Consider the following 14,590-nt stretch of genomic DNA (forward strand, 5'->3'; position numbering starts at 1 on the left):
GCCAGTCCTAGAAATATAATAGTTCTGACAACTTGATAAATAAGTTGGAGGTGGAGGCCACGGTACAGTAGCTGTGTAGCAGAGGTAAGCCTTATTGTAGCAAACAGCCTGGGGACGGGTGTTAGTATACTGGGACTATGCCTTATTAATGACTATGAATAACTTCAGCAAACATCTGGAAGGGAAGGGAAAGGAAGGGAAGTGAAGGGAAGGGAAAGGAAGGGAAGTGTAATAAAATCCCAAACAATCAAAGCAAACAAGGGAGAAAAATTTTTGTAAAAAATAATAGTGTCTTTAAGCCACTGCTTTAATTTCATATCTGGTTCCTTCCCACCCTCAAATTTCTTTGCCTTCAGAAGTGCTGCATACAAATGTGGAAGTGTAGGAAACACAAATATCTTCAAAATGATTTTTGCTCATGGCTCCAGTTAGGAATCCTTAATATCTGACCACACTGTCCCAGGACTGAATGTTGCTAGTACTTTACAATTGTAAAATACATACTGGCATCACACATTTTGTCTATTAAAAACATTAAAAGATACAACTAGATTTTAAATGCCACTTGATGCTGCTGCAGAAATGAAAAAGGAGAGCAAACTAAAGATCCCTTTGCATAAAATGCTGAATTCATGGAACATCTCAGAGCATTCCCTCTCTCAGCTTTTCTAGATCCTGGCTGGGTATTCCAGAGGGGTGGAAAAAATACACTAACATCATCATTCAGAACGTGAAGAGTTTTGTTGTTCTTTGCTAACAGTTGGCATACACCTCTTTTCTCTGTCTGTGATCAGCTTCTAGGAAATGTGTTCTGCTGCTAATAAATTATTCTTTCTTCCACCAAATGGGATCTTCTTTACAAAATGGAAACACTATGAAATTGAGCATGGCCTCCATGTTCAGACCATCACATGTTTCTGTATCTTTGTTCAATTTCTGTAGTTTACTGTTAAACAGAGAAATACTGATTTAATATACTCTCAGGTTACATAGATCACCAGCAGGCCTTGCCCCCTGCAGCAGACTTAGTTGCTCTTGTATAATGCTAGGAAGGCTCTTAAGAAATCAAGATGCCATCAGCAACTTTCTCCAAGGTGCAGAACTTGCCTCAACATCCCATTTAGGGTGCTGGGGGAAAACCTCACATCCCTGCCACTCCATTAGTTAGCCACCTATCCCCATCCCAGTGCTGCTGAGGAATAAGAGTGACAGCAGGGGTAGCAATACTTCCCACAAAGGCAGATTTGCTCCCTCACAAAAGGAGCAACAGCCCAAACCCCTCAGAATAACTCAAAGTTCCAACACTGCCTTTAAAACAGGGAAAGGCCATGGGCACTGCAGGATGGCATAAAGAGTCCCACTGATTCTGGGGGGCCTGAATCAGATCCCTGTTTCTTTAGTTTTACTCAAATGGCCCCACTGACTTTAGCTGAGAATTTGGTGTCCTCTTAATAAGCCATATGGAACCAGATCCAACATCTTTCTACTCTTAGCTGCTTTCATATGTATACATATGTGTAATTTCATAGCTATTCCTCTGGACCAGTCCTGGAAAGACCGTAAAAAAGGAGCAGTAAGTTTCTGCTCTCATCTCAGGCCAAAAGCCTATGATTTATAGAGCCCTGAGGAGTATGTATGGGTGTGTATGTGGGTGTGTATGCATGCACACGTGTGGAAAGGTGATAGTAGCCTAAAGGATGGGGATTTATGAGCATTCCAGAAGTAAGCCAATGAATAAAAGGTTTATAATAATATTTAGAGCTAGACCAATATATATGGATTTATGAGGCCATTTAAGGAAAGTACCAATAAACAACAGCTTGTGAGGTGTGTGAAAATGTATCATTAGAGTAAGGATGCACCATATAAACTCATCAATTGCTTTAGGATTTACAGCCATGTACAGGAAACTACTGCTAAAAACATGATGGAAGGCTACATAAGCCCAACTAATTGTACAACCCCTTTTCTAGAGAAATCCCTGCTAGTAGAGCAGTGATTGGGGAAACTTTGTGGCACTCATGCCAACTGGCTGCCAGGTGCAAGAAGCACACTATGACAGGCTCATCACAGAGCCCCAAGCTGTAAAAAGCCAAGAGCAGCAAAAATATCCCCTTCACCAAGAGACCCAAGGAAATTTTGCCCCATATTGACCTGCGGTAGTCATGAGAGATCAGGACAGCTGAAGGATTCACTGATTCATCCAGGCTCCCTGGAGCACCAAACAAACTGCAGTTGTTCCACTCCTGGCTAGCCTTCTGGGGACCTGGATATAAGAACACCATCTACACTTCTCTTGTGGCTCTATTATCTCATCCCCAGACCAATAGGAATAAGTATATCCCAAGGGATAACATTCACCATCCCTCTCATTAAACCCAAGAAGTGAGCTGTGACCAAGGAAACACGTGGTGATGGAACAACTCCCAAAGCACAGGTACTGAGGCAGGGCTGCAGTCTAGCACAAGAACTGGAATAATATCCCATTATTCCTTATGATTGGAGATTTTTCCATGTGGATTTTTGATACATTCATTGTTTTCATACCACAGCAGACAAGAACAGTCCTAATTTAATGAAACATTATGTGCAAAACTTAATTATAATAATTTACCTGTTTAGCATTTCAGACAGTTTTGTTGATAATTAATCCACAGAAAAGTCTGTTAAAACAAAAAGGACTTTATTCACAAGGCACCTCCTCAGGAGAGTGTCCATAAAAGTGAATTTCAAGAGATTGGGGTGAATTAATTGTATTAAACAATTATTTCATGAATTCTGCTCTGCATGTGAATGGTATCTAAATGGACTGTGATTTTTAAAAAACAATTGTTAACTAAACATATTTCATGAGTGTATGAGACCAAATTTCACATGACATGTCGGTCACAAGAAGCATTTGTCCTAGGTACCTTGATTCATTATCAGTAAGAAGGATTAAGCAGTCTCTACTTGCTTCATTAATCATCTTTTTAATGATGCAAAAGAAGCAAAAATAGGAGCAAAAAAAAAGAAATAAAACTAAATTTTAGGGAATAAAGGAAATAGAATAGCTCTGAACACACAGGATTGAGTCATTACCATTGCCACATTTTCAGAAGTAGAATTAGTCTTTAATGGATAAAAAGTCTGTGATGAATTAACATCAATGCTGGGAAATTTCCAGTGCTGGAAACTAATCATTTCTGAATAGCTTCATATTCTGCTGCTGTATGAACAGCCTTCACTATAGGCACGACCCTGCAAAAAAAGATGTTGAGTTTTCTTAGCTTAGCTGAACTCCCTGGAAGACAAGGCCAACTGTTCCTGCCAAAAGATTCTTCATACCTTATGAGAAAAACACCTTGAAACACCCAGAAGTTTCACCCCAAAAGATTCTACGTCTCATGTACAGCCTGGTCAAGTTTATTTGGGCTAATCTCTGCACCCTTTGGAGATATTCAAAACTTGCACCCAGGGCAAGGACCTGAGCAACCTGAGCTAATTGAACCTGATTTGAGCAAGGGGTTGGGCAAGACTCCTCTGGACATCTCTCCAACCTAAATTATTCTACGATTCTACTACAGTGTTTGAAATTCACGGCTCTAGTGCTCAGAGACCTCCTTGGAAAGGTCATTTTACAACCACTTGCAAATACTTCTCAATGCCCATCACTTTAAACTCTCCAGTTCAGCACTTTCTGAGGAGGTACCCTTTATTTCAGGGCAAAAGTATTCTCTGATACTGTGAGACAAGCTGCATCTGCTGTACTGCTGTTGTCTGAACCATTCCTTTAAGTATAGCATCTATGCGACAATACCAAAGAGTAGGATTCATCTCCACAGTTTTTAGTGATCTTAAAGTCAGAGCCTGGTCTGTGGCAGAGAGTCAGTGGAGGAAGACAAACACCTTCAGAAGAGAAATCATCCCATTTTAAGATAGCAAGACTAACCTGCCCTCCGGAGCTCCCTGCCCCCTTCCTCTGCTCACAGAGGCAGCCTAGACAACAGCTTTTACACTGGACTCTGATTTTTAGGCGACTGGCATTATGGGAGCTGAATGCTCACTCTTCAGGCATAAACACAGAAAATATTGGATATAACTTGGCCACCTTTCCCTGTGACAAAGGTCTAAGAGCACCGAAACCTTCAGCACTCAGAGCCTGTTCCTAAGTATGACAGAAAAATCGCCTTCTCCCCTTCAGGGCATTAAACATTGGACTTCCCACTGAAAAGAAAAGTAGCAAGAGTTAAGCAGATCATCTCTGAATGATTTGATCACAGCTCCCTAAATGATTTCCTTCTCCTTTGTGGACTGTTTTTGTTTTGCTTTCTGTTGCTAGCCTCTGAGAACAGATGTACTGTGTTTTTGCCACATGTGCTTAAAGAGAAACATTTGTGCGGCACTGAGTATTAAGCAAGTCCTAGAAGAGGAGCCTGAACATCTCAGCTCCCAGTTCAACCTCTGTAAGCTAAATTTCTTGCAGGAAGGTGATAGTGGTGCTCACAGAATCAGATCTTTAAAAAGCAAGAGAGAGCAACAGTGCTGTATAATATCCTGTATATGTAAAACTTTCCATCAGTTGATTCCCAAGCACCACACATAAGACATCAGCATTAATGTTCCCATTTCACAGAAGGGGCAGTAACAGTGAAGAACAGGGAGGGGAAGAGAAGTCTACCATAGTCTCAGGGCTGGCTACAAATCATCACTCAGAAATGAGTTTGTTGCAAAGCCTGCCCTGGCTCAGGCTGAGTTTAACCTCATTTCTACTGTGGCTGAGTATGAAGGGATTTTTGTCTCTTCTTAGGGATTCAAGGAGCAGACTCTGGCTGGGGGTGTGTTAGGAAAGAGCAATGAGAGAATAAGTGTATAGATTGTCTAAGTGGACTGTGCAATGTCAAAAGAAGTGTTAAGTTTCTTTTTCCGGTACAGAGTATCTGATTAAAACAAATGCAAACATCACACAATGCAATAAAAAACAAATGTTCCATTTTCCATTTCTTGCTACAGCTGTTTGTTTTAAACATATCAAGATTAAGGGAACAGTCTTGAATTTAATTAAATCCCAAAAGAATTAATGATATCTATGCATATTAAATTTTTAAAGGCACTTGTGCCTGTTCAGCCAGTCATTCATTGGACTGTCATAACATGCCTCCCAACCTTAATTTAAATTAGAAAGAAGAGATCCATGAAAAAAATGTGCAGACAGTAACCTTTTCGCTGCACATATGTTTAAGAGATAAACGCCCATCTAGCTTTAAAAGGCAACAAATCTAATAAATGGCCACATCATCACAATTCAACAGTGGAAAAAAATCAATGTTACAAATTTTGGAACTGCATCGCTCAGGAAAGTAAATTAAAACATCAATTCAGACCTATTCTAAAGAGCTTAAAACAGGAACATTGATGTCTTAACACAGAAACTCTAAGATCACTCCAGATAAAACTAGGACTTTCCCAGAAATGTGATATATGGAGCAGTGTTCACTGGAGATACCGTTGGAGCACAACAGGAAGCAACACTCTTTCATGGGAGACTTTGCCTTTTGCTTTTCCCCTTCTCTAGCAAAGTCATGCCCTTCTCTGGTCCTATACCTTCAATAAGCTAACATGTACATTAGGACGTGGGTCTCTGATGAAGACCTCTTAGTGAGATGGAAAATGTTTTCTTGCTCTCTCTGCAGTAATTCAGAAAAGCCTCTGATATCACCCTGAGTACATTTCTAGTCCAAAGCTACTATCTCTGAATTTTCTTCCTTGTCACCAGGTTGGTTGTAAATGCAGGCTGCAAAGTTGCAAGGCCTTGTATTCTTGCACTCAGTGTGATTTTTTCCCCTAGCGTACACAATGTTTTGTTCTCCCAGTTCATACATAGTCATCTCTCCTGCCTCAAACAAGACTCCTCCTCCCTGCATCTCCTAAACACTAATGATTAGGTGTTTCCCATTCCACCTACCTTTCACATTGTCATTCAACATTAAAAAGAGATAACTTTGGCAGCCCAGCAAAGTACAGCTTCTTGCTAAATAGAAAGCCTCAATACTGCTCCTTCATCTCTCACGAGTCATTCTGTTGATTTTTTTGAATAAGGATTCAGATCGTGTTTAGAAAAGTATTTCTTTGCCTATGTTTAAGCATGTTTTTATGGATTATCAATCATAACAGGAAAAGATGCAGCCATTAAGTACTAATGTTTTCCTGTTTATGAGAGACTCTTAAAATTTACTTTGCTGATATGACAGAGCCTTTGCCAGGCACTTACCTATCAAATACTCCAGCCAGAATTTGTCTGTTCCTGGCTTGTAGGGTCGGTTGAAATCAATCTGGATTTGGAAAAGCTGTCCTCGACGTACTATCAGCTTAGGGCTGTAGTACTGGTCAGTGTGGTGCTGTTGCTTGTTAATCTCATGGGGTTCTTTGAACATATGGATATCCACAACACGCAGGTAATCTATAGAGGCACACAAACAGAGAGGGAAAGAGTTAACATGTTTGAATGTCAGCATTGATATCACAGTCATTAGAGGCCCATTTCTCCCCTTCCCCAGCACGGTCTCATCAAGAAAAGCACCACTGAATGGACCATTTTGGATCTGTTGGGGCTTATACCCTCCTGGCTGGGCAGGGATTTATGAACTTTAACTTCTCCGTTCACCTGCCATTGTCTCAGAGGCTGTAAGGCATGTAGTGAATGGCGTAAGCAATTGCCAAAGGGACAGGGACCTACAGGTAAAAAGCCGAATATTCCCTAGGAGAGCTGTGCTCCGTCTTTCCTTTGGCATCAGCTTTCTACAAGTCTGGGCCTTGCTGTCACAAGTTTGCCAATAAAATCGGTGGATGTTTGACAGCTGCGGCTTCACGTCTCCCTTCCTGCAGCTCTCTATTTGTAAAATGCAAATTCACAGGGGTTTTGTGATGCTAAATACATTAACTTTTTTAAAGCACAACTACTACCAAATGCTGAAAAGCCTGTGAGGCAGTTAACGATCTTGCTTAGCTGAGAGCTGGATTGTTTGTATTAAATAAGGCTTTGGTCTATTGTGTGTGTCTATACAGAACTTCTCAGTGCACCTCCACTGCTATTAGCATCTTTCATAAACACTAAATATAACATTACAGTATGTAAGTACAGAATACAGTTACACGCAGACAGCAGGAAATATCTATAACATGCATGGGCAAAGTACATGTCTCACACCCTTCAAATGTGGGCTACATAAAGGGTTATAGTCCACTACTGCTAGATGTTAGTCCATGCTGCTAATGACCAGTGCGGGGTGGCATCGTGTTAAACAAAAGGTACCTGCAGTCACCACTAGCTGAATGACTATACTGTGCTAGGAATCTTCACAATGGGAGTCTTCTCAAACAAATATTCCTTCCTTGTGCACATTTAAGTAGTAGCCACTGGCTTCAGAGTGAAGCTAACACACAGCAACCATATGAAAATAAACTGGACATCATTCTCATACATGCTTAGGCAGATAATCATCAAAACCCTGCCTGTAGGGCCATTACTGCTTACCATGAGGAGAGAGACAGAAGAGTAAAGCCTGATTTGCAGCTCTCAGCTTGCATTTCCAGGTGCTGACAAAACTAGCTAATTTCTGTATTTTATACCAAAGATTACAAAGCCAAACTCATGCCTGGAAAAAAGAGGTACATGTTTACAGCAGCTGGTGGAGCTCTGTGTATTCGTGATGGTGGTTCTCAGTTGAACATTCAGGTCACTGAGGGCTAAACACGACCCATTTCACAGAACTTTGTATAACAGCTTCGCACACAGCTTTTCTGTGAAGGTAGGAAGACTGAATATAGCCAGGCTCTGGACTGGTAGAAGACCCACTCCGTAGCTGGCAGAAAACCTCAAGGCTACAGCAATGTACGGACTAGCCCTGCCCTTCTGTGGGGATGTGTGCAGGACATCAGTGGAGTTGTGCAGGCAGCAACCACCGGGGCACCAAAACGGCCCTTCTCCTGCCTCTGCCAAGGTAACCAGCCCTGGGCTTGGGCAACAGCTAGTGGAGAGGGAGCAGGAGGAGATTCTCGTGCGTTGTCACTATCTGCTGTGTATCACCGTCCTGCCGGAAACAGAAGTAAAAGAAACTGCCTGCGGATAGGGTAAGATGAGGATCCTTTCATGGAAAAACCCTGTAGAACTGAACAGAAAACCACCAGCTTCCTGACAAACCTAATCTACAGAGAGGCTGGAATACTCCGTTCAATCCTACAGCAGGCTTAAAGTCCTAGTGCAATGTTAATGTTATTCTCTGCTCAATTCTCTTGGCTTCTGGAGTAACTTCTGTAGATCCCCACTGGCTTTAGTGCTGGCTGAAGTTAGGGAAATGGTTTTTGTGTGAAATATTAAATATAATTTTGCTCAGTAATTACGTTCTTGTTGTCTCTGCATGAGGTGGGGCATGTCTTCAACTCCTTCCCTCAAAAACTTGCCACTGCTTACTCACAATAATGCTGACAAAGCTCATAAATTATGTGAGGCAGGAGTTTACTGGAGAAGTGTACCGTGCGTGTGGGGGCGGTCCTTTCCTGTTGTCTCCCCTGCCCCTTCCCAGGCTGAAAACACTCCAAGTAAAAGCTGCATATCTTGGGGCTCTGTGAGGGGGAAAACTATCAGCAAGTTAGGCACAGCTTCTTCCTCCTTCCAAGGAGACATAAAAACTTAGTTGAGGGTTTGTTGCCTTTTTAGCTCGTGTTCTGAAATAACAGAAGATAGTGACCTAGTCCTTTGTTTCCAAGTTAGCCCCTTCAAGAAACGGTCAAAGCTGAGCCACCCCAGTATGTCAGTTCTGCATTTGCTTCATTTTATCTCAGGATTTTACAAAGCTCCCATCAAAACACAGCCATACACATCTGCAGAAAAAAAGTCTCACTTTCACTATTAGTTTTAAAATGAACTACTCAGAGGTCACCAGGCAAAGACGACCTGTGAATGAGCCTGTGCTAATTACAGTAATGGAAATTACAGAGGCTAAAACATGAGCAGGGTAACTGGATGCTCTAACATCATCACCAGGGTGTGATCAAAGGGAAGGCTCAGGGCACTGCACATGACACTGCCTCTCTGTGTCCATGAGGGACAGCTAGTCATTGAGGGCTTTCTTTGAAGTCAGGTCCACCTGATGGTTTACCCCAGAGTCTAGTCTGCTATTTAGTGCAAGCATATTTGCTGCATGAGAGGCAATAGTCTGATGCTTTCTTAAAGCTTTTATAATTTTAAACTTTCATGGAAACAAATGAGCACAAGTTTGAGATGTTTTGTCATTAAAAAGGATAGCTTTCAAACATTAGGCTTTCTTGGAGGACCAGAGAGAAGGAGCTGTGCACTACAAACCAAATAGTGGGAGTTTCCAAAGGAGGTGCTCATCACTCTATTGGTAGGAGAAGCATGATTTCCTGGCGAGAACTTTGCAAAGGAGGGTGAGTGGGGAGTTTGTGGGGCTGTGTGGCCACAAGGCTAAGAGTCACCCACCGAGTGGCAGTAGGCGTCAAGCCCACTCATAACATGTTCTGGCTAGGAAAAGCCAGGCAGAGGACACAGAGCAGGCATATTCACAGACACAGGCTTGTTAAAGCAGCACTCAGCTACATGTTCTCCTCACTAAACTCTTCCTCCTTCAAATAAGCAGAGCTCACGCAGCAAGCAGGGGAAGTGGCAAGCAGCCCACCGACCAGGGGCTTGGGAAGCAGACGGCCCCGGCATCCCTCAGCAAGTCACTGAGGAGAAGTGGGTGTCAGCAGAGAGCTAGTCAAACATACAGTTTACCTCATCCTAGAGTAGTAGCTAAAATAGGTCAAATGAATCACACCCTAAAAATGCCTGTTTCTCTCTGTTGGCTGTCAAGGGAAATGAGGGTGAGTATCTCAGCTGTAGACACCTACACTGTACAGATCAAGGGCAGGATTCAGCCCAAGACTGAATCCTTTAAATTTAGGCATCTAAATGATGTGAGTCTGATATGTAACCTCTTATTATAGCCAGTGAGATCTAGCTGATGCAGTCAGTGGAGTTGAGAGAAGCATACAGATCACGCTGAAAGATACACCCACTGCCCAGCCAAACTATACCCTCACCTCCACTGACTGCCTGGGTCTGTGTTGACTATGATCTGACACAAGTGCAGGCACCTACACTTAGGTGCTTATAGCAGGTGTCTGATTCCTATCCCAAAGGTTAGGAAACGCCTCAGCATAAAAGTAGGCCTAAAAGCATTTGACTGCTTTTTTTTAGGATGCTGTGAAAATGAAATCTGGGAGCCATTGCAAAAGACTTAGGTGACTGAGAAGTGTAGAGGTGTGCAGCAGAAGGGGAAGGAGAGCAGCACAAGCAGTCCTCTTCAACAGCACGCTCACCGTGCTAGAGCCCTGCCATTCCCTGCCGCTCCTGCTCTGCCCACAGACTCTCACTTTGTCTCACAAGCACAACACCGCATGTGTTACAGGCAGGCTCAGCTCCTGAAATTAAGTCCCAGTCCAAGCTGCATGTAGAAAGCATCAAGCTAGAAATCTTTATGTGCTTTGGCAGATGGCTTAAAATCCTAAACCAAAACTGTGTGTCCAGGGACCACACTTAATGTCAACTGATGTCACAGTCTTAGATTGCAGCTGATGTGCGCTGAAACGGGAAGGCTGCTGTAGTCCCGTCCCTTCCCTTCCCTTCCCTTCCCTTCCCTGCTCCTTTCCTTCCCTGCTCCTTCACTTCCCAGCTCTCTCCCTGCTCCATGTCACCCCTTGCATGCTTTTGCCACAAGTACTGTGTAGCTGAACTAGATAGCAGAGCTGATGCAGCTGTATAATAAGGGTCTTGCTGCTGTGCGCAAATTTATTTTTCAGCCATATCAGTCCCATTACCAAGTTTATCCTGTGGCCACACAAACTCTTGCACTGGACAAGGGCTGTTTTTCCTCACCAGCAGCATCACCTTAAGCACATGTCAAGCTCCTGCCTTAACTCACTTGACCTGACATTCCTAAGTTTCCAGTGGATTTCCGACAAGCATGAAACTCCGGCCCACCAGCATCATACTTCATTCAGAGCCTGGTATGAAGCACTTTTTAAAAAAGCAATAGGAATTTTCCCCCTGGTACTGACAGACTTTAGCTACAGACTGCATTCCTTCCAGATAACCCACATCCTTACCCATCTTCATCTTCTTTGAGCACACTGGGTTTGAAATGCTATCTAGGCAGGAACTGTACTACATTACATTCAACAATTTAAACACACATACTTGCCCCAAAGCCACAGAGTTGTTTGAAAAGGCACAAGTGAAGTTTCTACAGCCTTAACATGCCGGTTGGCTTGCTAAGACATTTTTTAAAGAAATGTTTTTTAAAGAGAAGAGTGTGCATTAAAATGGGATGGCATGTGGTTAAGGATTACAGATTAGGATTACAGAAATAATGGTTCCCAATAAAACTTTAAGCCTGTCACTTAAATTCTCTTTGTCTATTTGCCAATGTGTAAAACTCAGTAATTCATGCTTGTGCACATTTATTAAGCACTCTTTGAATCTGGGATGAAAAGTCCCATATGAGCACTAAGTACTATTACGTCTGTCCGTCCTGAGTTGCCACATTCAACAAGTTCTGCTATTAATTTCAAATAGGTTAAAAAATTAACATTATTTGGTTGGTGACTCATTCAGGGGCTTATCCCAATTTTTTCTAATCCAACTCTTATCTGTTATTTTCAGGTTCACTCCAAAGAGATGATGTTGAGAATGTGGGCTGATTTGCCCTGTCCCTTACATGATACTGTTTTGTCTCCCCAACCAAATCATTGAAACACTTTTCACAAAAGAATGATGAAAAACATGGGGATTCATCTTATTTTCTCAGTCATTTTTCAGAGTGAGCTGATCATCTAGCAACAGTTTTCCCTGCCAGTCACCATCTGCAGTAGCTTTGCAGTGAGCTTAGGCTGCACACACCAGAAGGACCGTTAAAGGAGAGGCTCCTCCTTTTCACTTCACCCCAGTCACAGGCACTCCTGAACCAGGCAGACCTAGAACCAGACCCTAATAAAATCAGTCTTTTATTCTACTTTTTTCTTGGACTGTTTTTAACCCACGTCAGTGTCCTGACCTGTTTAACCACCAACTACATGGATGTTTGCAGCTGTACTGGGGCCAATACAGAGTTGGGAAAAAGTGGCCAGTGGCAGGACCACCTCTCCTGGTGGCAGTGACAGGTTATGACAACTTTGACTGGTTGTGAAACTATATCCCTCTTTCTATGTTCTCTCACCCCCGATGTTCAGTGACCAACACTACCAACTGTACAAAGCGAAGCCTTCATCCAACCTGGCTCTGAAACACTCACCTTCAATTTAAAACACTTGAGGAATTCATCCTAAAGTGATCCTGTGACTGTAAAAAAATTGGGAAAACCTGCTCTTACATTTTAACTACTCTCAAAGTTCAAGCTGAGGCCTGGTCACTCAACTTCCCTACCCATCACTTTCCGTACTCATAAACTGAGGTCATATCTCCACTCACACAGGTGTTTTTAATAGTTTTTTTTTTTTTTTTTATGAGTAGCAGTAAAAGCCGTTTGACATCATCACATGTAACAAACTCTAGAAGCATGTAGGACACAGATTAGAAAATTAAGCCAGAAGTGTTCTGGTTTTAACTCATACACCTAGACAGAAGTGAGTATGGAAGATGTAAAAATATACTTATATCTTAATTGTACACTGTACCTTCTGGATTAAATCCTCTAGGTATCAGTCCAAAAACCTCCCTTTCAGGGACCAAATTTTCTTCAGCATTGGAGTTGTTTGATGGAAGGGCTCTTCTCCAATTCAGAGGGAGTTTCTCCTCTTTTTTGGTGCTTGTTGTTTCAGACATCCTGTATTAAAAATGTTGTAATATCGTGAAAGAAAGATAGAATGCAAGGAAAAAGAGAACATGAGCCAGCATGGCACATGTAAGACGAGAGAAACCAAAAACAGTGTGGGGTGCCAGTGAGCTACACATTTTCAGACTCACATAAATAAAAACTGAGAGGCAGAAAACATCAGTCTAATGATGGAGTACAGCTCCCTAAGGCTTGGAAGGCATTTTGTGTTTGTCAAAACACGTGAATAAGAGAAGAAGGGGAGGGGGGGAGTGGGAGAAGGAAAAGGAAGCCTAACATACAAAAGTATTTGTCTGGGAGAAGCAGGGCATTCAAAACATTTGAGAGTTTCTATAGGCCAGGATAAAAGGTGGAAATTTATTCACTCCCCCACCCTTCAAAACAGCATTATGGTCTCTTAAATAGTGAATTATATCCCCAGAAAGTGCATCACACACAATCTCCACCAATAAAAATGACATTCTATGTTATACTGCAATCATCCCAAATACTACAGCCTACAACAGTTTGTGGATGATTGCTGGAATATTATATTTTTGGGTCTATACACACATACACCCAATACCTAAAGAGCTATCCCAACACCCAGACAATCAGCTTGTGAGAAGGAGAGCAGGAGAGAAAGCGAGAAAGAAAGAGAGAGGAAGAGAGTGAGGGAAGGAGAGAGAGAGAGAAAGAAATAAAGAGAGAGAAAGAGAGAGAGAGAAAGAAAGAGAAAGAAAAAAGAAAGAAGGAAGGAAAGAAGGAAAGAGAAAAAGAAGGAAAGAAGGAAAGAAGGAAGAAAGGAAAGAAGGAAGGAAGGAAAGAAAGAAAGGAGGAAAGAAAAGAGAAAAGAAAGAAAGAAAGAAAAAAAAAGAAAGGAAGAAAGAAAAAGAAGAATGGAAAGCACTTATCCACTTATTTCTCTCTCGCTAACAATCTTAAGGGAAATCTCAGATGTAGGCTGCTCAGAGACTTCTCTTTGAGGTAGTCAAAAACTGGTTTCACATCTATTTAGTGTAAGCATGTAGCAATGAAAGAGCCATGCCATCCTTCTAAGAAAATATTCATGCCTGAGAACACAGCTTCTTCCCAAAGCTCCTGAAAACAGCAATACAAAAAGTAGCAATTATTTGATAGTAGTAAGCGCTTAAAGGAAGTTTTCTGTTAGCAAGGGTACCTTCTTTTCAGATAGTCTTTTTTTTTTTCCTTCTCCCTCTCAGATTTTCTTAAGTACAATACAAGGCTGGAAAAAGTTGGGGGCTTTTAAGTAACCTCAGTATATCCTCCTCCCTCCTGTTGCAATAGGGAAGTGCTGAAAGGGTTGCCAAGCCCTTCCCACACCACCTCAGAGGATCTGTCACCACTGCTGGCACGTCTTGTGTGACATCCATTTACTCCTTCCCTCTCCCTGCCTGTCTTACCCCCATCCTACTGACCAGAAATATTTCAGAGCACTTGGTCTAAGGAGACAGCTTGGGCACAGAAGTTTCAGTTTTCAGTGAGACTGAGTAGTGCTGCTCATGGCATGAGGGCATATAAACTAGGAGACTGAAGGGGATTTTCTGAGGGCTGCTGCCACCCAAGAAGTAGTTCACCATGTTGCCAGTCTTTAATGGTGTCTTTATCTCAGGGTCCCTGCAATGCAATTTTAAGTGCTGGTTTTCAGAGTATTCCCAGGTGGACCCAATGGCTATTCCTCTGTCCAGTGCCTCTTGGCAGTCCTTTCAGAGGACTATGGG

General features: G+C 42.3%; 1 protein-coding gene across 1 annotated transcript in view; it reads right to left on the reverse strand.

Moving 5' to 3' along the window:
• Nucleotides 1-14,096, reverse strand: part of F13A1 (coagulation factor XIII A chain) — a 61,092-nt gene extending 46,996 nt beyond the window's left edge. Inside the window, exons 1-3 of the mRNA XM_067290828.1 lie at nt 14,029-14,096; nt 12,712-12,860; nt 6,251-6,439 (exon numbers count right to left, since the gene is read on the reverse strand). Coding sequence (XP_067146929.1) covers nt 6,251-6,439; nt 12,712-12,859 — 337 coding nt within the window. The 5' untranslated portion in view covers nt 12,860; nt 14,029-14,096. The remainder of the gene's footprint in view (nt 1-6,250; nt 6,440-12,711; nt 12,861-14,028) is intronic.
• Nucleotides 14,097-14,590: the final 494 nt, after the last annotated feature.

The sequence above is a fragment of the Apteryx mantelli genome, chromosome 2, assembly GCF_036417845.1.
Source record: "Apteryx mantelli isolate bAptMan1 chromosome 2, bAptMan1.hap1, whole genome shotgun sequence".
Taxonomy (NCBI): Eukaryota; Metazoa; Chordata; class Aves; order Apterygiformes; family Apterygidae; genus Apteryx; species Apteryx mantelli.